Below are 27,659 nucleotides of genomic sequence, written 5' to 3' on the forward strand. Positions count from 1 at the left end.
GTGAGAAGAAGGAAGAGGAGGAGGATGTGGGACATACGACTAAGGGTTCCAGCCAGGACCTGTTTGAGATTCCAGTCCAGTCAGTCCCGGCAGCTGATCACAGGCAAGCCTGGTGCTGGGGAAGGAACCTAGGGTAAGTATGTAATTGTATTTCCCAATACAATGATGTCCTGATGGCAACCCCAACTTAACAGGACACAGCTATCGACTTTTCATTAATTTACTCACATTAGAAGAGGTAGTGATACAACAAAGAGAGGCAGCATTATTATCTGCTTTTCATTCCCCCGTAAAGTTAGGCGAGGGGGGCAATTCGCAGCAGTTTGTTTCTGTACACAGGCATGTTCCTTGAATCCTCCTGAGAGATCATGAAACTCCCATGGAGATATTCTGCAATCCTCTCCCAAAGGTTTCTAGGGATGGCAGCCTTATTTCTTACTCTGTGGTAGGACATTTTCCCACTCCAGTCAGCAATAACTTTGGCAAGCACCATCTCAGTACACAGGCTAACAGCATATGGGCCCAGATGCCTTTGGGACGCCAGTCACAGCTGTGCTCTCTGTGCTTTTGTTACTCCAGGGTCGAGATATCAGCTAAAATCATCACTGCCTGTGGAAAATGGTGCCAGTATTCCGTGCCATTGCCCTAGACTCATAATCAAGCAATTCCTGCCTCATTTCTCTTACTCCTGGTGAACCATATTCACCATGGTTGGAGTTGTGAGTGGTGCTGTGCACAAGTACTCCAAAGCAGAAGTGTCAGTAAGGAGGTCTTGTTTAAAACTTTAGAGGAGCAAGGGAAGGGAGTTCTGAATCTTACCTTTAACTTTCAGTTGTGACTATACTGACAATGGTACCTCTGTGTGTTTTATCTTCAGCTGTTGCTGTTGAGGGGTTCCTCTTCCAAACCCGCAGAATGCCTCAGCCAGATAAGGAAGAGAAAGACGAGGACTCAGGATGACATGTTCAATAACATGCTGCAAGCAAGGAACCTGGAGGGTGAATGCTGCAGACAGGCAGGAGAAAGGCCCAGGAACTGGAGAGGGAGATGCACTAGGACACACTGGGACTTCTCTGGCAGTAAACACAGATGCTGCACACTCTTGGGGACATACAAGGTTGAACACTTCCTGACTCGCCTCCTTTTGCTATCCATGGAGAACTCCATTACAGCACCTCCCTACAACCCCCACCCCCAGCATTCCCTATGGCATCAGGGGCCGCATCTCTAACCCTGCCACTCCACTCAGGGGGACATTAAGGACAACCACAGCTCCAATAACCTGACCTGTGAAAGCCACGCTTGCTGTACATGTAGGTAAAATGGACATGACTGTTCTTTCTCCTTGTTAAGTTCTGTTCAACTCATTTATTAAGTTTTTAATGTATTTGCTTTTAAAAATAGCACAGAATTTTCTTTTCACTGGTTTTGTTGCTGAATAAAACTCTATTTGGAAAATAATTCATTTGTATTCGTTCCTAACATATGCCGCAGAGTGCCTATTAGTTCTGAAAGCACCCACCTACTTGTTACTGTACAGTGTCACACAGCTCACAGGATCAGTGACAAACAATTATAAATGTATGGCAAGCACTGCAGCATCAATAGGTGCTTTGAAAGTGTTATCGTCGTAGATGTGCACCGAACAACACCCAATTCCTAACAGTGCCCAGAACAGCAGGGCCAGGTAGCGCACAGTACACCACATTGCATTACTGTGGCTTACTGTTAAAGTGCTCTTTCAAAGCCTCCCTGAGCTGTACAGCTCCATGTTGTGCTCTTCTAATAGCCCTTGTGTCTGGCTGTTTAAATTCAACAGACAGCTGCTCCACCTACAGCTGCTCCACCTCCGTCCTTCATCCCAGTGGCAACTTTTCCCAGTTTGCTTCACAGATATTATGCAGGACATACCAGGCAGCTATAATCATCGAGATCTTTTTTTCACTGAGATCCAATGTTTTGAGCAAACAATGGCATTGCCCCTTCAGTCTACCAAAAGTGCATTCAGCTGTCATTCTGCCCCTGCTGAGCCAGTAGTTAAATGTTTCCTTGGTGCTGTCAAGGTAGCTGGTGTACAGCTTCATGAGACGGGGGAACAAGGAGAAGTCAGGTTCCCCCAGGATCACTGCTAGCATTCCAGCATAGCCAAGGGTAATCTGTCAGTCTGGAAAAAAAGTTCCTGCTTGTAGTTTTCTGCACAGTCTGTACTTTTAAAGATGCAAGCATCATGCACCTTCTCTGACCAGTCAACACTGATGTCAATCAAGCATTCCCAGTGCTTGCATAACCCTAGAAAAATAGCCCTTTCTGTTTATGTACTCTGTTACAAGGTGGGCTGGTGGCAAAATAGGGATATGAGTGCTGTCTGTTGTTCCACCACAGTTCAGGAACCCCATTGCTGCAAATCCATCCACCATGTCCTGCACATTGCTGAGAGTCACAGTCCTGTGTAGCAGGAGACGATTAGTGGGCCTGGAAACTTGCATGACAACGGACCCCACAGTAGATTTCCCAACTCCAGAATGCTTTCCCTTTGACCCGTAGCAATCCAGCATTGCAAGTTTTCTCAGTGCAATCGCCATTCACTTCTTAACTGTCAGTGCAGCTCTCATTTTGGTGTCTCTGTGCTGGACGGCTGGGGTGAGCTCGGCACACATAGCGAGGAACGTGGCCTTGCACGTCCGACAATTTTGCAACTTCTGCTTATCATCCCAAGCCTGCATTCTGATTCAATCCCATCAGTCACTGCTCGTTTCTCAGACCGAGAAGCATCACTCCGACCATATACAGCTGCTCTGTGACTGCCACCAACAACCTTTGATTGCTGTGGGACATAGCGAGAACCAATTCATCCTCCAAGAAATCATCATGTTCCCCACTGATTAAATATTTCTTATGGCTTTGCAAAAACTGGAGGATCATGCATGCTGGGCTTGCAAAGCTTATGACAATACTGTAGAGTTGTGCAGGCTCCATGCTTCTATCAGAGATGGAGGACAGCAAGGTGCGCCACATGGGTTTGTGGGATTTTTAGAAAGGTGCAAAAATTATGGAGTATAGATGACATTATGGGATGGAGACAGTTGCAAGGTGGGAAGTTGACCCTTTGCTCCCAGTGAGCCCGCGTGACTAGTTTCTGCTTCACCAAGCATTGCCAAAACGTCCCCAAAAGCAGTGCACTGGATGGTGGTGATTTGCACCCTGGGATATCTACCCATGGTGCACTGCACCGTGCATCAACACCAGCACTTTTGATGAGCACACATGGCACCGACTCAAGGATCCAAGTATGTACGTGCACAAGCGATACTAATTCTGGTGGCTTTAAGCTGACATAACTTGCATCGATCAACATTTGTAGTGTCAACATGGCTTTACATTTGGTTCACATATTTGAGGTTTTCTTCACAATAGCTGGAGACTCACTTTTTTAAATTAAATCTGACAGTCTGGGGAACAAGATAGCAGCTTCAGAGAGGTGCTGGTTTAGCACATGAGTGTGTACTGGCTATTTCGGAGCCCTGGTGACATCATAATTAAAGTAGTTGCTATGGAAATTTATGATGCTGACACAGAGGTTATGACTTCTGGTGCATAATAAATAGCCAAAATACATGAACTGCTAAGGAACAAACATTGTGGACCCACTTCTCCACCACCTACTTTGTGTAGTCATTTACATCTGTGCAAAGTGGATTTAAAATGTTCCATTCACTGATCCCAATGGTACTGTTTTACATTCACATTGTACAGGAATACATGACTAGCCGCAAAGAAGAGGAGACTCAGGGCCAATATTATATTATAATTCTACTATTATTTTTTCCCCTGGAAATTTCTTGTCATTTCTACCACCAAATATGCTTGACCAAATATTCTGATATTGTCAATATTTTTAAACCAAAGAAATTGTACTGATAATAATTAGCTCTGTCATCTAGCTAAAAAATTATCTACCAATAGTCTGTTCTTAAAACGATAATTATTATGTAAGTATGTCATAATGAAATGACAAGAGATCATTGTTAATGACACTCCAGATGATTAAGAAATAAAAACATAATACACTGATAATTGGAGTAAGGCTATAAATCCAATATCCTAACTAACTTGGCCAGTGTCCCAGGAGGAGAAATATCTGCCCTGGTCCCAAATATTGTTTTCAGTTTTATCCTGAGCATATTATGTAGGATTATTCAAATGATAACATAAACTGGAGCCTGAAAACAACCTTCTGAAAAACATAATTTACAACTGTGTCCATCAACTTAAAAATCACTCTTCTGTCTTAATTTTCTTCCCCTACTATAACAAATAATACTGAGTTTGTTGTAACTAAATGAGATCAGTGTGACACTGTGGGCAAAAGAGCTAATGCAATCCTGGGATAAATAAACAAGAATCTTGACTTGGAACAGAGGATGATTTTACCTTTGTATTTTGTGCAGGTGTGACTGCTGCAGGAATACTGTATCCAGTTCTGGTATCCACAATTCAGGAAAGATGTTAATAAATTGGAAAGGGTTCAGAAAAGATCCATGAGAATGATTAAAGGATTAGAAAACATGCTTTATAGTGATAGATTCAAGGAGCTCACTCTATTTAGCTTACCTAAGAGAAGGCTACGGGGTGACAGTCTATATGTATCTACATGGGGAACAAATATTTAATAATGAGCTCTTCAGCTAGCAGAGAAAGGTATAACACAATGCCATGGCTGGAAGTTGAAGCCAGACAGATTCAGATTGGAAATAAGGAGTAAATGTTTAATGGTGAGAATAATTAACCATTAGAACAACTTACCAAGTGTGATGGTAGATTCTCCATCAAAGAAACTTTTAAAATCAGGATTGGCTGTTTTTCTACAAGCTCTGCTCTAGAAATTATTTTGGGGGAAAGTTCTGTGGCCTGTGTTATACAGGAGGTCAGGCTAAATGATCCAAATGTTCCCTTCTGGCCTTGGAATCTATTAACTTTTTTCAGTTTGATTAATCTGTGCAGCTGATAGCGCTCTACGTCTAGTCAGTTTAACAATCATAAAGGCAAGAGAGATCACCAAAAAATTGTGCCTTCTATTGGTGACATGATTTTTTGCAGTGATTACATGGAGATTCTGTTTTGTCTGTTTGTCAAAGGAAGCCCCTTTCCAGCCCCTGGTAAACTCTGTGCCATGCTGAATCCCAGAAAAGCTTCTAAATGGGAAAACCAGGCATGTAATCAGAAACGTGGCTATATTTGTAAAAGGGGAAACTCCACTTTAGAGTCTCTCAATATGCCTTCAGGTAAGTGTGTCAATTTAATAAAAGGTGATTTTTTTTTGTTGAAACTTCAGCCTGCAAAGATGTGCAATGGAGAAAAAGGAGATGCATTTTGATTGCCAAGAAATTACAGTAGAAGTTATTTTTTAGCCAAGAACAATACTTTAAAAACGCCCATGTATGTATGTGCGTGCCTTTGTGCACAAGCAGGTGGACACACACAATTTTCTATATTGCTTGGTACAAAAGGGCATTATTCCGTCTTTATCCGATATTAACCACTCTGGGAAGAAGTCCATTATTTCATTCATCTAAGGCAGGGTGGCTAAATTTTACACAACTAAAAGCCAATTTCTACAGGCAATTTGACAGGAGCCAAGGACCTAATTTGTATAAACCATCATTGTAATTTCATGTCCCTAATTGCACAAAAGGCAAACACTACAGCCACCCTAACCTTTAATGCAAAGAGTCAGTCTGTGATGACTACAGCATGCAATGCTTCATGTCCATCTGAGCAGGACAGCAGGAGCACTAGTTTTCTTTATCCACGTCTCTGTATTAAAGAGCAGCCATGGGCTACGTTTTACATTTCCTTGTACTACATTTAGACTGCAGGCTGCCTTTGACCTAAAGCATACAAATGACAAGTTAATAGCTGTCACATGCTATACCTAGAAGTGATCTTCAATAGGCTGTTTCCCAGGGATGCTTTGAAAGCTGCTTTTAATGCTCAGTAACAAACTTATTAAACTAGAGAGAGATTTTATTTAAGAATATTTTAACTGACAATAATAACAAAAAAAAGGGTCAAGATTTTTTTGAAAGGGGACCTAAGCTTAGGGTCTGAAACCTGTATTTAGTCACCTAAGTGGCCCAATTTAAAAAGGTGACAATTTAAAGAAGAGGCAATTAGTTGCAATATTTACAAAATGATTTCTGATGGTCAGTTACTGATAAGGAGTTATGAGAGATTTAGAACGTGAGTGTCATTACCTGAAATTTCTAGGGAGTTGCAATATATGACACAAATTGTTAGCTCTGTCCAAGTCTTGGTATTTTACGATATTTAGATGTTTAAATGATAAAGAACCATATTTTATTTATATTCATGTTTAACATATTTAATATTAGTCTTATTTCAGTTCTTACTAGAATGTTCTTGAATTTCTGACCTCAAATTCCACCTATATTCAGCTAGATGTCCTGTATTTTGTGCACAATAATGAAAATACTGCCAGTCTAATTTACTTTGTTCTCTTTTACATTGCTCTAAAACATTTTTATTTTCATTTTAGATCACTTTGGGTCTATTAAATGCCCAGATGGGTGGTTGCCATACTCAGGTCACTGTTACATGATTCACAGAGAGCCCAAAATATGGAAAGAAGCTTTGACTTCATGTAAGACACAAGATGGAAATTTGGCGAGTATGCATAATATTGCAGAAAACAGCTTTATTATTTCTCAGCTTGATTACAGTAAGTATTTCTACAGGCAATTGTTTTGTCTGCAATATTTATAATGAACAGTTAGCTGCTTTTTGTTTTGAACAGTACTGCTAACATTTATAGCCAAAGAATAGATCAGACTTGATGGGTGTTTCTTACATAAACACAGAAAAATATTTTTTGCTTACTTATGAAGTAAAAATCTAAGTATTAAAAAAAGTTGTACAGTAGGAAAGGAAACATTCCATAGCCCCTGAACCCCAGCTTGTGTGTGCCAACCTGCTTTCTTAGTACATAAGAGGTGTGAATCTTGTGTCTCCAACCCCAGTCCCATGCATTGGAGCCTGACAAGTTCTGCAGTGACCAAGGTCTTCTCAACTAGGGCTCAATCCAACATTTAAGCATGCATTTAACTTTAAGCACAGGAGGAGTCTCATTAAAACTGATGGAACTACTCATGCTTAAAGTTGAGCATGTGCTTAAAAGCATTGCTGCATTGGGGTCCTGGTGAAGAGCAGTTAGGAAAAAACAACCTCTGCCACTTTGTACAAACAAAATATGGGCTATTGTGGTTGGTGTCAGCATAAGTTATTTCAGCTTCCTCTCTCTCTAAGAAGCCACCAAGTTCCTCCTCCTGTTTGTTTCATGGATTTGCAGGAGAAAGTCATGCAGCGGTATCTCCAAAGAGTTTTTGGGCTGCCAACATTTTGTAAATATATTTTTTTTCTTGTGAACCATAATGAGGAAAATGTATTTTTTTGACGAAGAGACGTAGAAAAGGTGAACAGGGTACATACAACTTCATTAAATATGTGCCAGGCCAACCACCACAACCAGTGCTGAATTGTGGGACAGCACAGGGATAGCTGGTCTGGCTCTCCAGTTTTCCAGTCAATGGCAGCCCTCTGTTGTTAAGAGGGATGCTGTTGCTCAATCCCAGCATCTTTAAGGCCACTGTTGACAGAAGACAGCCAGGCACACACCAGCATATTCCTGTCTTTACTTCGTTGCTTTAAGTTATCAAGACAGTTTGTCAAAAATTGTTTGTATCCATCCTCTACCATTTGCAAAGAGCGTATGTCCCTTTGTTAAAGGCAAGATTTTTGGAATGAGTCTAAGACTTAGCCATGTTAAAATATAGGCCAGGTTACCTCTCACAGCAGAGAGGGATGTGAAGGAGCAACCTGAATTTTCGCTAAAGCCGAAAGATGTAACTCTCTAAGTGCTGTATCCCAACATTCATGACTGAAATCTCATTCCAGACCTGGAAATGTACACTGTTACTGGTAAAAACACCATTAACATGCCAACTGCTTTTATGTTAGAGCCAACAGAAGAGCTGTGGATTGGACTGAATGCCCGTAAGATTCAAATGTATTTTGAATGGAGTGATGGGACTCCTGTGACATATATTAAATGGCTATGTAGTCAACCTGACTATGCAAACAGACAAGAAGATTGTGTTGTTATGAAGGGACAGGTAAAATAATCCAATTATTTTTCATAGCTCTATAGATTTGAAGGCCAGAAGGGACAGCTGTGATCATCTAGTCTGACCTCCTGTATTACACAAGCCATAGAACTTCCCCTAAATAATTCTAGAGCAGCTCTTTTAAAAAAATATCAAATCTTGATTTAAAAATGTGAGTGATGGAGAATCCACCACGACCCTGGGTAAATTGTCCCAAGGGTTAATTTATTTTCACTGTTAAGAATTTATGTCTTATAGTGATGCCAATCATTACATAGTTCAGGCTCAAACTGCCATTCATTATAAGCCTGATTCTGAAACATTCACATGCCTCTCTTCTCCATAACCTTACCAAAGACACATGAAGCCACCTGAAATTTCATATGCCAGATCTTAGCCTAAAGTAAGTTTTCATATAAGTCTGGAGCCAATCAGACAGGGCATTTAGAAGATGTGTGAGATCAAAAGGGAAGGAGTAATATTTTCATAATGTGTTTTAGCATTTCATATCTCCTAAAGAACTCGGCCCAGAAATTCCAAATTTGTTTTGTTATGTTCATAGCAAGAAGTGGTGCCTTTGGTTTCAGAGGTTCATGGTGCTTTATTTGTTATTATTATAAGTGGCTACTGCATACTCAGTTTTCTAATCCACCAGACCGTACTACAGGGAAGTGACTCAACTTCCGAGTTTCCACTCTGTAAACCTGAGATATGTATATACCTCCTTACGGCTGTGGACTACTGACTGATTTTACAACCTTAAACATCTTTTAACATGGTTTTTTGTTTGTTTGTTTTGTTTTGTTTTGCTTTTTGCATATAATGTCCTAGGTTTTAAAAAGCCAAAAACTGAAAAGACATACATTTTATGATGTGGAATATTAGTGACCCTCCCTTTCCCCACAAATGGGTTACAAGCAGGATTGGAACCTCTAGTTCTAGAGCACGGTTCTCGATCAGTTGAGCTTACCAAGTAACTGGTAGTAGCAGCATGTTGTTGTCCTCTGTGTGAACAAGCCAGAGGAGGGGTATGTCTCTGACTGTGAACAGCCATTTGCTGACAGCAGAGGAATGTTGAAACTCTGGATTCCTGGAGGGTTCTGGAAAGGAGTGTTCTCTAGTAGTTACAAACCCTCATTTCCTATACCTCCTTCCCCAGCCTTTTGCCCCTGCCCCTAGCACAGTGTTTCTCAAATACAGCCACCATGGCCTTATGCAGCCACCAGGGGCTTTTCTTGCAGCCACAGTGATTGGGGGATGACGACAAGGCAGTGGCCCCTCCCAGTGGCCACCAGCAGTGGTTGCGCCCCACCCGCCTCTGGGGAGACACAAGCTGCAGGAGCAGTCAGTCAGTCAGTCCCTTCCTTCCTGGGGGCGGTAGGGTTGGGCTTCTGCCCTGGGATGGCAAGTGGCAGGCTCCAGCCATGGGGCTTCGGGCTCTGTCCCCAGAGTCTGTCCCCTGGGTGTGGGGCTTTGGGCTCCATTCCCTGGCTGTGCAGTGGTCTGGCTCAAGCTCGACCTCCTCTTCACCTCTGGTCCCTGCTAGCTCCCCCAATGCCCCATCGCCCATGCCCCCACTGCCTCTGTACCCATCCAGGGCTTAATTTGTCTCTGAGCTTGCCAGGGCTGAGTAAGTCTTCTGTGAAAAGTGATATTAACAAACATACAAATATCTCTTTTCACAGCAGACTTACTTATAGCTAACAAGTCTTAAAAAAAACCCCAAAAAGTAAAAGAAACAACAAGAAAAAAGACAAGAACGTTCAAAGCACCTTATTTCTGTTTCTATCCTGTTTAGGTCCAGTAAAGAGTAGAGACAACTGCATATTATTTTTATTACTGAGTCTGCAAAAAAGAAAAAAATCCTACATAGATAAATTACAATGATTTGGGCATGTATATGTGCATATTTATTTGTTTTTCCTAAAGTGAATTAAGTATTTTAGGAAAAATTATAAAGTGGCCTCACTCTGAGGCCACCAAAAATTTTGTTGAGAGAGTCCCTGCCCTAGCATGTACCCCCTCATAGCCTGTCTCTGCCTCTATCTACCACCACCTTGCAGCCTGTCTCTGCTCCTGTGTGCCCCACAACCTATCTATCCCTCCCACACAGCTTGTCTCTGCCCCACACCATTACTCACCCTCTCCATTCCGCTCCGTCCCTGCAGCCCCTGGCTGGAGCATGCCCAGTTCAAATGGGAACTTTGGAGAAAATAACTGCCAAATTCTAACAAGTCTGTACTCAGAATGTGTGTCCTAATAGTTTTCTGAGGCTTGTAACTTGGCCAAATTTGGTGGACTTTCATGGGATGGCAAAAGGCACATCCCTGACACCAGGGCACCCCCCTGCCAAATTACAAGTCCCTGCCCCCGTGTTGCCAACTCTTGTGATTTTATCACAAGTCTTGCTATATTTGGTGTTTTTCTTAAAGCCCCAGTTTCTGAGATTAAAAAGTTATACTAAAATCTCAGCTTTGGTTTAAACATCCCCCTCCCCCGGCAAACTATAATTCTAGCTCTCCTGGTTTCAGAGAAAAGCTTGATAACACAAAGACATTGAATCATAATGGAAACCAAGAGGCCAATAAAAAGAGCCCAATACTTATTATTTTTAAAAATTCTCATGATTTTTAATCCACTCTCATAATTTTAAGTGCCTCATTCAAGATCACTGAGCACCTCAGGCTGGCAATACTGCTGCTCCAAAGCATGAAGCTGTTGGAATAAATGATTATACGAATTTTTTTAACATGGGCAAAACAACATCATTTTCTCTAACCCTGTTCTGAGAAGTGGCTGAACTGCTTTTGTTGAAACTTTCAAAAGAAAAGTTCAGCGTGAGGCAAACATCCAGCAGGGAAAATTTAATCTCAGAAGGTTAAAGTTTGGCAAATTATAAGCAGATGAAAGCAGGGTCTCATAATGAGAAGTATTAGGCAACCTTAATTTAGGTGTCACTACCATCTCGGCCTAGGATATTTTTTGTTTCCATCGATGGTAAATATTAATCCCCTCCCACCATTAAATAGGAAAGAACAGACCTACTGAAGAACAGAGAAATTAAGTAGTTTACATAGTGGGCACCGTGGTCCAATGGATTAAGCGTGGACCAGGGCATCTCCATTTTAATCCTGGTTCTGACACTAACTCACTGCACGACATTGTGCATGCCATTTAGGGCTAAACTGAGCGTCTAGATTCAGCCTGTGTAAAAGGCACCATGTAGATGCACACTGGGAAGGAACTGTAACTCAGCCCCAAATCCTCTCCTCTTTCCCTCTTGCTCAGGGTGCTGGTCACTCTCCTTGCTTGATCCTGACTAGCTCTCCTGGGGGAGAGGGGAGTGGGAAGCTACGGCTTCATCTACTTCTTGGTCCTCACAGATTTCTCATTTATGCAGGGCAGTATGGAAATGTAGCTAGATTTGTTAAAAATAAATAAATGGAAGGTAACAAAACACCCAAAACCACCATAAATAAAAATAAAAATCATTTTAAGTTGATCGTTCCTCCTCAAAGATCTAATGGCAGATAGCTCTTAGGTCTCTTTTACAAAACATACCACAGGAAAGGTAATCTAGTTCATTACAAAATAATATAATAAATAATTAAAGAAAAACATCTAACATCAACATTAATTAACTAACATTTTGTGGGACATTATGATTTATTTTTAGTGTGTTTTTCACTTTCTCGCTCACAAAATTCACTAGCTGACAATGAGTCTCCTACTCATAAGTGTGACATAGTCATACTCATGGGGACACATTCAAGCCTGCATTACTCCAATTCTGCTCCTTTCACTGGAGTTACAGTAGTGTAGAACTGGAGTAACGCTGTGATGAATCTGGCACATCATTTTTTGATGCAATCTGTATTTATCAACCAATTCATGCAACAGATTAAAAATGAGCATGAGCAAGGAGAGAGGAAATTAGCAGTTTTCTAAAGATTATGCATCCCTCGTCCTGGACATTCTTTTCTCTCCCTCCTCATGTTCAGGATGGATATTGGGCAGCTAACCTGTGTGAAAGGAAACTTGGTTATATCTGCAAAAGAACACCTTTACCACAAGCTCCTAGGGAAGTGGAGATCATCGATCCAGGCTGCCAGAGAGTAAGTGTGAAATTGATTATATGGGGATCTATAAAGGTCATTTAGCCTATTGGATTTCATGCTCTTTAAAGTCCTTTGTCTTTCATGGTGACCTCTTCCCTCTATTTAGTAACTACTTTTGAAGGACCCCAGTGATTTTTTCCCTTAGCAAGTTGCTCATGTATGTACAGTTTTTATCGTCATTCATTTTCAGATGTAAATCTACTCTGAATTAATTTTTAATTTATATTGAATTCTTCCATTTCCTCCCTCTTCTTTGTAATAGAGTCTGATTTCCCACTCAGTAATAGATATACATAGACCGTTTTTATTAACAAAAAGTCTTCACAACATCCCATGTTTACTTTAGGCTCTTCACCCAATGAAATAACAAACATAGCACCCACCACAGGCCTCTCTGTCTCAAGTCTCAGATCTTCTGTCTCTTCATAGGCTTTAGCATCAGCAACTAAAAAGAAAAGGAAATCAATTCAAAGCAGAAAAGAATCTCCCGTCCCAGCTATCTGGTTCAGATTCCTTACTTGTGGGCTGCCTGTCTGGACTCTGAAATCCCACCCCCACCGCAGCGGGTGATATGGTTCCTAGTCAGCAAATTTAGCAAGTCTCACCTGCACAGAAATCCACTTGTTTAATCTATACTGGTTTTGAGTAAACCTCTGTAGTAGACTCAGGAGGAACAAGCCTAAGCTGGATCACAAGGGGTCCTTCTTTGAATTCTGAAGAGTCAGTGTAGTCAGATAGTGGTAGCTCTGGTTATATGTGAATAATTTAAATTGTTTTTGTATTTCAAGGTTTTAGAGCCCACTGTTGTTGAGCTACGTAGACATAATTTCCCTCTAAGCCGAGCAAAGTCAGCATCTTTGTTCTTCTGGTGCATGCGTAACCAAGCCTGCAAATCAGTGTAAGGCCACCCTGATCAGATAACCTTCCACTCCAGGAAAATCATACCAACATAAGAGGGGAGGAGGAAAAGATGGGTCAGGTGTGAGCTGCCCCTGGCAGACCTCCCAGCATCATCCCCTGGGTAACAACAATACTGATCTCAGGGAGCTTCCTTTTGTTAAATAACAGCCCTGCCTATGTCTGATGATCACAGTCTCTTCTTTTTTCTCAACTGAGCTTCATCAATCGATTTCATATTAATATGTATTTATATGTTAAAGGGCAGAACAGAATCAATATGTTAATCTGTCAAGAACTCATGTATTTGCCTGATGTTTGTCACAGGGCTGGAAAAGGCATGGTTTTCACTGCTATTTGGTTGGACACACATTTGTAACATTCTCGGAAGCAAATAAGACATGTGAAAGGAGCAATGGTTACCTAGCTACTGTGGAAGACAGGTATGAAAAATATTTTTTGTTCTACTGTTAAATTTCTGCTCATGATGGAAAAAGCTTTGAAGGTTCTAAATTTTAAAATACTCTAGAACTTTTCTAGTGTGGAGCCAAATACAAAGGATCTACACAGAAAAAACAAATGCCTATGTACCTTTGGGTTTTCTATAGGCTCTGTTGTGGTAGTATCCGAGTGCTTCCCAGATAAAATTAGATTTGCAGAGATGGCCCCTCATGGGCTAAATGGAGTCTTATGCTCTTCTCCGTTTCCTGGTTATAGGAAGGCTTTATTATTACTAATTTATTTATTGATTTGCTTCTTTTTTCCTTCCAGGTCTCATTCTGACTTTTGATGTTCTGTTTCTGATATTAACTATATCCTACAGATCCATTATGACCTCAGTTGCAAAGAAGAGACACTTCTGGGATTAGATTTTAACTTTCTAGTTTATATTTTGATTTGGTTTATTGAGATGAATACAGTGGTTTAAATTTGGTTCTACCATTTTACCTGATCATTCTTTCATATTGCTTTCATGCATGCATCTGCTTCTGTGCATCTCCATACTTTTCTGGGTGCTCTATCATTTCAGAAATCCTTCCTGTACTCTTATCCAAGATTTTCAAATAACATTTTCCTACTTGTTTCCAGGTTCTCTTTCCTTTATCACTTCTCATTGCTTAATCCAAGCATATGTAAACTATGCTTCTTGATCCAGATTTGGCTTGTGAGGGAACCGTAGTGCACACATCTTTCAGTCTTCAAAACTGCCAGTGTGAGACATGAGCCGTCAGAATGTGTGACAAATGACCAAAATGTGGAACACATTGCGTGTTGTACATTGTGTCATACTTGATAATTCTAATGTTTGACATTAATAATTGATGGATTCTAATGACTTTTAATGGTTTATCATTTTAATTCATAACTGACAGATTGTAATAGTTATAAATCTTTCTTTAAACTATTAGTTTAAATCTCCTTGAGGTGAAACATTTGAGCAAAAATTTCAGGGGAAAAATCTTTTTTAGTAATAGTTCCTTGTAATAGGGTCAGCACCTGCCTCTTGTGAGTGCCCCCTGGTGGTTGGGTGTGAGCCTGCTGTTTCTTAGTTCTTGGAATGGGGTGACACCTACCTCTCACAAGTAACCCCCCCGGCCAATGGTTTCTTTGGCGAGTCTTCAGTGACTCGGCCTCCTGGCCAAGTCACACACAGTCTATAGGTGGAAAAGCACAAACAAACCCCTTCCGGGGTATAGAGTATTTACTTTCCACCACAGCTTCCTCCCTGGAGACACTGCCCTCTGTACCAGTTTAACAGGGCTCAACATGGTACCTTCCATTGATATGTCCTTCTCAGCAGCACGCACGCACATGCACAGCTTAGTTTTTAACTAGACCAACAGGACCCATCATGGTACCCTTGCTTGGTCTTGCTATGTTTTGGGCTCAGTATCTGCTTGGTCCCCTCAGCCATCAGTAGCTCTCCGTGGGCTCAGCCCTGTCCTAACTGAGCTGTCCGTGGTCCTGCTACTCTTCCAGTTGGCCACAAACCTGGTTCTCTCTCTTCCAGCTTCAGGCAGCAACTGACTGCTCTGTCTCTGTTGCTTCTTTTTATATGGCTTTCCTGGCCCCTGATTGGCCACTCCATCAGCCCCTCTGATTGGCTGCTTCCCCTGTAGCCACTCTAGGCCACCTGGAGGACTTCTCCTCTTCTCTTTTCTGAGGCAAAGTGAGGCAGGGCTTCGAGGCCTCCAGGAGAGGACCTCTGGACATAGTCCACCCCTACATATTCCTTTATTGAAAATCAGAGGATACAGATTTATGGGGTCTCTCTTAGCATAAGGCAGTGGTAGCCCCAAAATTTAAACAACAAAACAAACTGCAACATATAAGGAGCTAATAGACAGCAGCTTGACGAAGACCATACTAGTATCTGCCTCTGCCTTCTCCCTTCTAACTCTCAGACAAATGCATAATGCCTTATATTGTGCAGGAGGAGAAGGAATCATTCCAAATTATTAATAGGCCATAATTATCATGCTTCCTTTCTGGTGTCAGCAGCTGAATTTGTTCAAAGTATAAATTCATAGATTTAAACTAACCATTTTATCAACTTTTAACTCTTTTATCCAGTTTTCCATTCTGAATTATTTCATTAAAAAGAAAAGCCATGATTAAATCTTAGTATAACATTATTTTGAAACATTATTTTCCTTAACAGAAATGAACAAGTCTATCTGATTAGTCTGACTGGGCTAAGGCCTGAAAAATATTTCTGGATAGGGCTTTCAGATGTAGAGGAACAAGGGACTTTCAAGTGGACCGATGGTGAAGCAGTTCTGTTCACTCATTGGAATTCAGCAATGCCTGGTATGCGCTGCTGTGTGATGTATACTGTCTGTGGTTTTAGGATGTGTTAGGACTGAATATTGAAATGCCCATGAATTTCCACTCTCTGTCCCCTGGTAGATTAGACAGGATTCAACCATGGGCCCTCTTTTGTATTCCTGCAGGGGAGTAAGGGAGGAGTAAGAAGCACACTAGCCACATAAAGATTAGTGGGCTGCTAATCCCCATCTTGTGTAGTTGTGCAAGCTGGGGCTTTGAAGGTCTAGAGACCATGCTAAGCAGGGGCTGAAGGGGCTTCAACGTTTTCAGAACTTTATCACAGCATTAGTGGTTGACATAGTTCATCACACTGGGGAAAATTAGTGCTGGACATAAGTGGCCAAACAATTAGACCTATAGGGTGCTTAGGTGAGACACGAAGTAATGGCAGATATACAGATTATTAGACTAAAAATGGTCACACTAGGGTGGGAAAAAAGGACTATCAGTGTTCACCTTTTGTGAGTTTTCTCATCATTTGGCAGAGATGGGCTCATGGGATTTGTTAACGTACCTGTGCTACTGTTCTGGGTATTCCTATGGCACATGGAACCAAGACCCTGATTCTTAAAAGTATGTAGGCATTGTTGCACTCAGTGTTGCAACACCTAACTGATTAGAAGCCTAAATCTTACTTTCAAAAGAGATTTAGGCACAGTTAATGGAATTTAGGCTCCTAAGTGCCTAAATCTGTTTTGACAATAAGACTTCACCTTCTAAGTGAGTTATGCATTTTAATGCTGAGCACAGCAATGCCTATATACCCTTAAAAATCTGGACCCAAGTGACTTTGCATCTGCGTTAGAATTTCCATCCTTTGGTTTATAAAATAGGAATGGAAAGAGAAGTTTAATTTCTTTGAGAGCAGAGCCCCAAGTTCAGAGAAATATGTAATTTTCAATTAGGTTTTTAACATTTCTTTCACGAAGGAGGAAAGTCAGGCTGTGTTGCCATGGAAACTGGAATTGCAGCTGGATTATGGGATGTTCTTAGTTGTGAGAAGACAGCAACATTTCTCTGGAAACAGTGGGCTGAGGGTGTGACACGTCCTCCGATTCCATTAACAACTCTTGCCCCCATGTGCCCTGAAGGCTGGGATTCAAGCAATTATATTAGCTCATGCTTCAAAGTAAGTATTAAACTTTCCTGCCTCATTCACTACACACTGTCCATCTCATGCACTAAGAGTTAAAATCTACTCTCAGTTGTTCCCTAACCTGCACTGTGCAGTGGAATGCATGCTTTTTAGAGATTCCATTTTGGAACACTATTGTCAACCCTAGTTATTGGAAAATTATGAGTCAGGGTTCCAAGTAATCATGATATTGGGTTAAAATCATGAGATTTAAAAAAAAATATATTGGGTTCTTTTTTATATTGTTTTCAAGCTTTTCCCCTCAAGCATGAGGGCTTGAAACACACTTTTCTCTTTTTAAATGAAAGCTGAGATTCTCAGCTAATCAAATTCTGTGAGACTCATGATAAAATCATGAGGGTTGGCAACAGTGTTAAGATAACATTTTCCATGAATAGACATAGGAACCTGGCACCGTTCCAAGATTTTTGCACAAAGCACATAATGTATTCAATGTGATGGCAAACAAACCCAGTTTCACATTTAGCATCTGGTGGCACCTAGGCAAATAGAACAACTACATTCAAAAAGTGCTTTCCCTATTTACTTAAAAGATAAATGAGAAAATTCCCCACAAAGACTATATTAAGATAATATATACAAGAAAGCAAAATAATTTACAGAAGGAAAAGTGAATCAGTGACTTCCTAGCCAGAGCTTCCCAGAGGCATTCTTCCATCTCTGTCTCCCAAGCAGTCATTTATACTCTTCTCCTGGTATACCTGGGCAAGCACAAAGAATAAACATAGCTGAGGTTAAGCTCTTACTCTTCAGGGACTATGTAATTATGTTACATTGTGTCACACTCAAATTATTATTTATTTATTTGGATGACCATTTATCAGATCGGATACTTTCCTGCTGCTGAGACCTCTTCCCCTAGACTTACACAACCTTAATTATGGACTCAGTCCTGCAAGGTGCTGAGCACTCTGGCCCTGATTCAGCAAACAAATTAAGCATGTGCTTGAGTCAGGGCCAGAGTGCTCAGCACCTTGCAGGACTGAACCCTACATCCACATCTCACTCTTGCTCCCATTCCTTTGGATTTTGCTCCATTCCTGATTTTCACCCCCCTTGGAGTTTTAGATATAACCATCTATTTTTCTTCACCTTTTTCAGTGGTCAGAGCTCCTATTAAGTTATACATACTAGCTTTTTCCCTCTCTGTGTATTGTGATAGCTATGGGTCTTCCCAGTCCTCCTCTGTGCTTTTACTCAAATAAAGTGAAACAATGGATGCTAAGAATTAGGCATTCTGTAATCCATATTCCAGGTGTTATTTTCTTCTGGATATCCTTTTGATTTGGTTAGCTGGATTGTATGAAATCCCACTACTGAGAAAGTAGCTGCCCAGGGTGTTGTTTGATTTTATTACTTAGGGAGGGTATTATTATATAGTAGCTTATTGTGAAATATGTTCTCATTAGATTTTTGTGAGAGAAGGAAACCAAAAGAAATCATGGTTTGAAGCAGAAGATTTTTGTAGAGAAATAGGAGGACACTTGATCACTATCAACAGAAAAGAAGTAAAGCATGTAATATGGCAGATGGTTCTGTGAGTATTTACAAAATATTTATTCTTTCACATTAATGGCATGTATAAGAAGAATAACAAAAAGCTCTCTTGAATTCATTCTCAAAAGGGTTAATTTTAAGTAAAAAACTGTTCATTATATCTTTATCGTCATACCCCACTTATTTTTAATTACTATATTTAAAATAAACCACAGGAATTTGGGTGTAACCAGAGTCTCAGAATTCAGGAACTTGATGTGCAAATGTTTGTGTATGGGTTGGAGACTTCTAAAAGTTGTACAGAGTTCATTCATGATGATATATCAATTGTACAAACAATTGGAAGAGATTTATGTCCTGACTATGAAAAGTTGTTGGTGGCGGTTGTTGGGATGTTTTTGGTTTTTGTTTTGTTTTATTTTAAGGATGTAAATGCTAAAATTGGGCATCTAACTGCATGATTGCTCTCACAAATCAGGTAGTTAGACCTCTAACTGCTAGCATGTGCAGGTGCCCAAATGTGTCCACAAAAGTTGAGGTTGCAGTGAAATTTCTTTCAAAACCAGGCCACATAAGTGTGGCTGTACTCTGAAAAGTAACTCTATACAAATTATACAAAGTCTCGATATCTGGTGTTTCCCCATGAATCCATATCAAAGGCTCTCATTGGCATATAAAAGATGGTGGTTTTGTTGGTTTTTTCTTGTTTAAATTGCCAGGCAATGGTGTACTATAAACTTATTTTTCCAATAGATTTAAGAGTGATTTACAAGTGGCAAAGAGACTTTTTCCCACTTTGTCCACTTTAGTTTTATATATAATATATATGTAGGATGTATTTGTTTTTTAATGTGCTTTTTTCATTTTTGTTTTGCTTGGTCATCTGTCTACCAATAGATAGATTAGCAATTCAGATCTTGTCTATCCTTTTTTCCTGGAAGAATCTATGGCTTAATGTGGCTATAAGCTCTTTAGGTCAGGAACTCTTTCCTGTGATGTGTTTATACAATACCGAGCACAAGGAGGCCTTGATCTGAGTCTGGGATTGTATGTGCTACTGCACTAGAAATAATGAGTATCATGAAAGTGAAGCCTAAGCATTGAGAAAAAGATTTTTAGTTAGTTAAATTGTTTTACAATTCTTTATTTTTGTTTTAATTTTTGTTGAAATCTCTTAACCCAAACTCCTGACATACAGTTGAGAGAAAAGATCTCTGAGAAAAGACAGCACCCCTCACCATTTTGATAGAGGGCTGAGATAGCTCCCTCCCACTTCTCTGGTCCTTCAAGTTGTTCTCTGTCAAACATAAGGATGGCAAATATTTATATTCCTAGTGGACTTGATGATCTGCTGCAGTCAAGATCTACTTGTTGTGGTGGACAGGAAGCACCATCAGGAGCTGATTATGGGGCCAGTTCTGGGTGGCTGCTAGTGGCTGTTCTAAACTCTACCAGCTGGTAATGGTTCACAAGGAATTGTCTATCAGCTCGGAATTGTCAGAGACCAGCATGCCTTGACCAAACCCCTCACATGGAAACTGTGACATGTTTAGGGTAAGAGCTGGTTTTATGGAGAGATGGGGCTGTTTTTCTCCTATTGGAGTAGCACAAACAGAGTAGAATCTGGGCCAATATGTCTATGATAGAAAACAAGGAGAAAACACTTTTCTGAGAGGAATACATCATCATACATCAAGAAGAAAGGCAAATTAATATAAACACATTTTCTTCCTTTGCAGGTTCCTTTTTATGAGATAATTTTACAGAGACTTCAAATTTTTTGAACTGCTATAAGTTCTAAAATGTCTTTTGTACAAAGGGCATATATAATTGTCCTATTATATACAATCACATATCTATATCATATAATATATTTTAGGGACAAAGGATTTATCTTTCAGCATTTCTGGATGGGTTTGATTTACTTGAATTCTGATGAAGGATATACCTGGATTGATGGCTCTCCAGTGAGTATATTGGTTGTTAAACAATCATTGCCTTTCTGGCTTTTATAATATCTTTTTTGCAATCTTTTCTGAGTCTTTTCTTACTCCCTTCCCATTCCCTCCTAAACTTTCATACCCAGGTCCAAAGAAGCACTTTCTCTGCCACTGCATTAAACAAGTGCAATGGCTTAGTCTTCACTGAGGCTATGATGGAGGAAAAGAATCACTTCATATCTTCCGCCCCAGCCACACAACCATAAAAGGCAATCCAGGAAGTTTTTGGAAAATGTAGGGGACAATTTCCTGGTGCAAGTACTGGAGGAACCAACTAGGGGCAGAGCTCTTCTTGACCTGCTGCTCACAAACTGGGAAGAATTAGTAGGGGAAGCAAAAGTGGATGGGAACCTGGGAGGCAGTGACCATGAAATGGTCGAGTTCAGGATCCTAACACAAGGAAGAAAGGAGAGCAGCAGAATACAGACCCTAGATTTCAGAAAAGCAGACTTTGACTCCCTCAGGGAACTGATGGGCAAGATCCCCTAGGAGAATAACATGAGGGGGAAAGGAGTCCAGGAGAGCTGGCTGTATTTTAAAGAATCCTTATTGAGGTTACAGGGACAAACCATCCCGATGTATAGAAAGAATAATAAATATGGCAGGCGACCAGGTTGGCTTAACAGTGAAATCCTTGCTGCTCTTAAATACAAAAAAGAAGCTTACAAGAAGTGGAAGATTGGACAAATGACCAGGGATGAGTATAAAAATATTGCTCGGGCTTGCAGGAGTGAAATCAGGAAGGCCAAATCACACCTCGAGTTGCAGCTAGCGAGAGATGTTAAGAGTAACAAGAAGGGTTTCTTCAGGTATGTTAGCAACAAGAAGAAAGTCAAGGAAAGTGTGGGCCCTTACTGAATGAGGGAGGCAACCTAGTGACAGAGGATGTGGAAAAAGCTAATGTACTCAATGCTTTTTTTGCCTCTGTCTTCACGAATAAGGTCAGCTCCCAGACTACTGCACTGGGCAGCACAGCATAGGGAGAAGGTGACCAGCCCTCTGTGGAGAAAGAAGTGGTTCGGGACTATTTAGAAAAGCTGGACAAGCATAAGTCCATCGGGCTGGATGCGTTGCATCCGAGAGTGCTAAAGGAATTGGCGGATGTGATTGCAGAGCCTTTGGCCATTATCTTTGAAAATCATGGCGATCGGGAGAGGTCCCAGATGACTGGAAAAAGGCTAATGTAGTGCCCATCTTTAAAAAAGGGAAGAAGGAGGATCCTGGGAACTACAGGCCAGTCAGCCTCACCTCAGTCCCTGGAAAAATCATGGAGCAGGTCCTCAAGGAATCAATTCTGAAGCACTTAGAGGAGAGGAAAGTGATCAGGAACAGTCAGCATGGATTCACCAAGGGCAAGTCATGCCTGACTAATCTAATTGCCTTCTATGACGAGATAACTGGCTCTGTGGATGAAGGGAAAGCAGTGGACGTGTTGTTCCTTGACTTTAGCAAAGCTTTTGACACGGTCTCCCACAGTATTCTTGCCAGCAAGTTAAAGAAGTTTGGGCTGGATGAATGGACTATAAGGTGAATAGAAAGCTGGCTAGATTGTCGGGCTCAACGGGTAGTGATCAATGGCTCCATGTCTAGTTGGCAACCGGTATCAAGTGGAGTGCCCCAGGGGTCGGTCCTGTGGCAGGTTTTATTCAATATCTTCATAAATAAGGATGGTGTGGATTGCACCCTCAGCAAGTTTGTGGGTGACACTAAACTGGGAGGAGAGGTAGATACGCTGGAGGGTAGGGATAGGATACAGAGGGACCTAGACAAATTAGAGGATTGGGCCAAAAGAAATCTGATGAGGTTCAACAAAGATAAGTGCAGAGTCCTGCACTTAGGACGGAAGAATCCAATGCACCGCTACAGACTAGGGACCGAATGGCTCGGCAGCAGTTCTGCAGAAAAGGACCTAGGGGTTACAGTGGACAAGAAGCTGGGTATGAGTCAACAGTGTGCCGTTGTTGCCAAGAAGGCCAATGGCATTTTGGGATGTATAAGTAGGGGCATAGCGAGCAGATCGAGGGACGTGATCGTTCCCCTCTATTCGACACTGGTGAGGCCTCATCTGGAGTACTGTGCCCAGTTTTGGGCCCCACACTACAAGAAGGATGTGGAAAAATTGGAAAGAGTCCAGCGGAGGGCAACAAAAATGATGAGGGGACTGGAACACATGACTTATGACGAGAGGCTGAGGGAACTGGGGATGTTTAGTCTTCAGAAGAGAAGAATGAGGGGGGATTTGATAGCTGCTTTCAACTACCTGAAAGGGGGTTCCAAAGAGGATGGCTCTAGACTGTTCTCAATGGTCGCAGATGACAGAACGAGGAGTAATGGTCTCAAGTTGCAGTGGGGGAGATTTAGGTTGGATATTAGGAAAAACTTTTTCAGTATGAGGGTGGTGAAACACTGGAATGCGTTACCTAGGGAGGTGGTGGAATCTCCTTCCCTAGAAGTTTTTAATGTCAGGCTTGACAAAGCCCTGGCTGGGATGATTTAGTTGGGGATTGGTCCTGCTTTGAGCAGGGGGTTGGACTAGATGACCTCCTGAGGTCCCTTCCAACCCTGATATTCTATGATTCTATGAAAACAGGAGCATATGCAATCTGAATCCCACGATACATTCAAACTGGAAAATGTCTTCCATCACGCATGCTACAGTGCAGGGACGGGCAAACTTTTTGGCCTGAGGGCCACATTGGGTTTCTGAAATTGTATGGAGGGCCGGTTAAGGGAGGCTGTGTCCCCGCCCCCTATCCAACCACCCCAATGGCCCCCCGGGAATCCTGCCCCATCCAACCCCCCTTGTTCCCTGACGGCCCCCCAGGACCCCTGCCCCCTCCCACTCTCTGTCCCCTGACCACCCCAGACCCCCGCCCCTGACTGCCCCCCACCACCCCATCCAACCCCTCTTCTCATTCCTGACTGCCCACCCGGGACCCCTGCCCCATGCAACCACCCCTTCTCCCTGTCCCCTGACCACCACCAGAACCTCCACCCCTGACTGCCCCCTGCTGCCCCATCTAACCACTCCTCTCATTCCTGACTGCCCCTCCCCTTGGGACCCCTACCCCATCCACCCCTCCTGCTCCCTGTCCCCTGACTGCCCCCAGAACCCCTGCCCCTGACTGCCCCCTGCTGTCCCATCCAACCCTTCCTCTCCTTCCTGACTGCCCCCCCGGAACCCCTGCCCCCATTCAACCCCCCTGTTCCCTGCCCTCCGACCACCCTGACCCCTATCCACACCCCTGCCCCCTGACCACCCCCCAAACTCCCCTGCCCTCTATCTAACCCCTCCTTGCTCCCTGCCCCCTTACTGCGCTGCCTGGAGCACTGGTGGCTGGCGGTGTCAGGCCAGGCTCTGCAGCTGTGCTGCTCCAGGAGCTCACAGCCCCGCTGCTCGGAGCATTGCACTGAGGGCACAGTGAGTGGAGGCTCTGGGGCAGGGGGACAGTGGGGGACGGGATGGGGCTAGCCTCCCGGGCCAGGAGCTCAGGGGCCGGGCAAGAGGGTCCCAGGGGCCGTAGTTTGCCCACCTCTGCTCTAGTGGCCTTCCCTGCTGCTTCATATTTTATGGGCATGGATATCAATCTGGAAGGAAGATGTGGAGGAAGGGAGCCTTGATGGTTAGTAGCCTGATACATGTGGGTCAAAGACAGTTATAATTTCTCACTAGGTCAGCATTACCCCTCAGAGCAATCTGCTTCCAAGAGGGCCTATTCATGTCTGAGGCTGGACTATCAAAACTAGTTTGCCACCTCATGGAACTGAGAATAGGCCCTGACCTCAGCCTGGAGATGATAAACTGACTTTGACATAGGTAAAGTAGAGTGCTTCTATAGGGATGTACTACACTTCCTCCGATTTTACACCATTTTACAACCCCATCTTTGCAGCCCAGAGTCATAGCTCATAGACTCATAGATAAGGTCAGAAGGAACCATTATGATCATCTAGTCTGACCTCCTGCACAGTGCAGGCCACAGAATCTCACCCACCCACTCCTGCAATAAACCTCTCACCTGTGTCTGAGCTATTGAAGTCCTCAAATCATGATTTAAAAACTTCAAGGAGCAGAGAATCCTCCAGCAAGTGACCCGTGCCCCATGCTACAGAGGAATGTGAAAAACCCCCAGGGCCTCTTGCAATCTGCCCTGGAGGAAAATTCCTTCCTGACCCCAAATATGGCGATCAGCTGAACCCTAAGCATGTGGGCAAGACTTACCAGCCAGACACCCAGGAAAGAATTCTCTGTAGTAACTCAGATCCCACCTCATCCAACATCCCATCACAGGCCATTGGGCCTATTTAATGTGAATAGTTAAAGATCAATTAATTGCCAAAATCATGTTATCCCATCATACCATCTCCTCCATAAACTTATCGAGTTTAATCTTGAAGCCAGATAGGTCTTTTGCCCCCATTGCTTCCCTTGGAAGGCTATTCCAGAACTTCACTCCTCTGATGGTTAGAAACCTTTGTCTAATTTAAAGTCTAAACTTTCTGATGCCCAGTTTATATCCATTTGTTCTTGTGTCCACATTGGTACTGAGCTTAAATAATTCCTCTCCCTCTCCGGTATTTATCCCTCTGATATATTTATCGAGAGCAATCATGTCTCCCCTCAGCCTTCTTTTGGTTAGGCTAAACAAGCCAAGCTCTTTGAGTCTCCTTTCATAAGACAGGTTTTCTATTCCTTGGATCATCCTAATCGCCCTTCTCTGTACCTGTTCCAGTTTGAATTCATCCTTCTTAAACATGGGAGACCAGAACTGCATACAGTATTCCAGATGAGGTCTCACCAGTGCCTTGTATAACTAACACCTCCTTATCTTTACTGGAAATGCTTCGCCTGATGCATCCCAAGACCGCATTAGCTTTTTTCACGGCCATATCACATTGGTGGCTCATAGTCATCCTGGGGTCAACAATACTCCAACGTCCTTCTCCTCCTCCATTACTTTTAATTGATGTGTCCCCAGCTTATAACTAAAATTCTTGTTATTAATCCCTAAATGCATGACCTTACACTTCTCACTATTAAATTCCATCCTATTACTATTACTCCAGTTTACAAGGTCATCCAGATCCTCCTGTATGATATCCCAGTCCTTCTCTAAATTGGCAATACCTCCCAGCTTTGTATCATCCTCAAACTTTATTAGCACACTCCCACTTTTTGTGCCGAGGTCAGTAATAAAAAGGTTAAATAAGATTGGTCCCAAAACCGATCCCTGAGTAACTCCACTGGTAACCTCCCTCCAGCCTGACAGTTCACCTTTCAGAGTGACCCGCTGTAGTCTCCCCTTTAACCAATTCTTTATCCACCTTTCAATTTTCATATTGATCCCCATCTTTTCCAATTTAACTAATAATTCACTAATGTGGCACCGTATCAAACGCCTTACTGAAATCTAGGTAAATTAGATCCACTGTGTTTCCTTTGTCTAAAAAATCTGTTACTTTCTCAAAGAAGGAGATCAGGTTGGTTTGGCACAATCTACTTTTTGTAAAACCATGTTGTATTTTGTTCCATTTACCATTGACCTCAATGTCCTTAACTACTTTCTCTTTCAAAAATTTTTCCAAGACCTTGCATACTACAGATGTCAAACTAACAGACCTGTAGTTACCCAGATCACGTTTTTTTCCTTTCTTAAAAATAGGAACTATGTTAGCAATTCTCCAGTCATACGGTACAACCCCTGAGTTTACAGATTCATTCAAAATTCTTGCTAAAGGGCTTGAAATTTCATGTGCCAATTCCTTTAATATTCTTGGATGAAGATTATCTGGGTCCCTCGATTTAGTTGCATTAAGATGCTTCTACCTCAGATATGGTAATATCTACCTCCATATCCTCATTCCGATTTGTCATGCTACTATTATCCCTAAGATCCTCTTTAGCCTTATTAAAGACTGAGGCAAAGTATTTGTTTAGATATTGGGCCATGCCTAGTTTATCCTTAACCTCCACTCCATCCTCAGTGTTTAGCGGTCCCACTTCTTTCTTTGTTTCCTTCTTATTTATATGGCTATAGAACCTTTTCCTATTGGTTTTAATTCCCTTTGCAAGGTCCAACTCTACTTGACTTTTAGCCTGTCTCACTTTATCTTCCCTATAGCTACCAACTACTTGATGAAGAAGAGTAGATATAATTTCTTCAGCCCATCAGGGTTCCCCTTTTCAGCTATATCAGTGTGCGTATAATATAAGGTGTTCATCTCCCTCTGTACAAGGGCTGAGCTTATTGGTTCCACAACACTTCTTGATCCTACTGGCCTCAGAAATTAAACACTTAGGAGGAACAACCCCTGAGGCTTTTTAACAGTGCAGTTCACAATTATTCTCCTACATATAGAAGTAACTCGTAATAGAACTGTGTTTCCATCATAGGTGATTTATGAAAACTGGAATGAAGAAGAACCCAGTAATGACAAAGGAATTGAACATTGTGGAATGTTTGAGGGAAGTCCAACAATGCAGTGGAATAACTTGTATTGTGAACGCTTACTTAATTGGATTTGTGAAATAAAAAAAGGTAGGACTACTGCTCTATTTAATTAGAGAAATATAAACAAAGTACAGTCAGTTGGTTGGACTAACTAAAATTAAAAATAGGTGTGACACTAAGAATCACTCTTTGTGTGAAAGCATAGGAAGGGAACACAGTAGATAAAGAGCAAGGACATGAATTCTGATCTCTTAACTAAATACAGGGGTACAGAAGGTCAAAAAAAGTCCCTTGTATTTTAACTGTGGCCTTACCTCCCTATCCCATATATTGAAAAGGTTTGCAGTGCAAGGATGCCTATCTCTTTAAGAGGAGCAAAGAGTTCTGTGGCACCTTATAGACTAACAGATGTATTGGAGCATAAGCTTTCGTGAGTGAATACCGACTTCATCGGATGCGTGTCTGACGAAGTGGGTATTCACTCACAAAAGCTTATGCTCCAATACGTCTGTTAGTCTATAAAGTGCCAC

The 27,659-nt window shown here is 41.9% G+C and overlaps 1 protein-coding gene across 1 annotated transcript in view; it reads left to right on the forward strand.

The window, feature by feature from the left end:
• Positions 1-27,659, forward strand: part of LOC125630820 (macrophage mannose receptor 1-like) — an 87,334-nt gene that overhangs the window by 28,952 nt on the left and 30,723 nt on the right. Inside the window, 10 exon segments of the mRNA XM_048836946.2 lie at positions 5,136-5,282; positions 6,557-6,739; positions 8,035-8,189; positions 12,182-12,295; positions 13,523-13,638; positions 15,858-16,006; positions 16,954-17,153; positions 18,590-18,717; positions 20,557-20,644; positions 27,072-27,216. Coding sequence (XP_048692903.2) covers positions 5,136-5,282; positions 6,557-6,739; positions 8,035-8,189; positions 12,182-12,295; positions 13,523-13,638; positions 15,858-16,006; positions 16,954-17,153; positions 18,590-18,717; positions 20,557-20,644; positions 27,072-27,216 — 1,425 coding nt within the window.

This window comes from Caretta caretta, chromosome 2 (assembly GCF_965140235.1).
Source record: "Caretta caretta isolate rCarCar2 chromosome 2, rCarCar1.hap1, whole genome shotgun sequence".
NCBI classification, from domain to species: Eukaryota; Metazoa; Chordata; order Testudines; family Cheloniidae; genus Caretta; species Caretta caretta.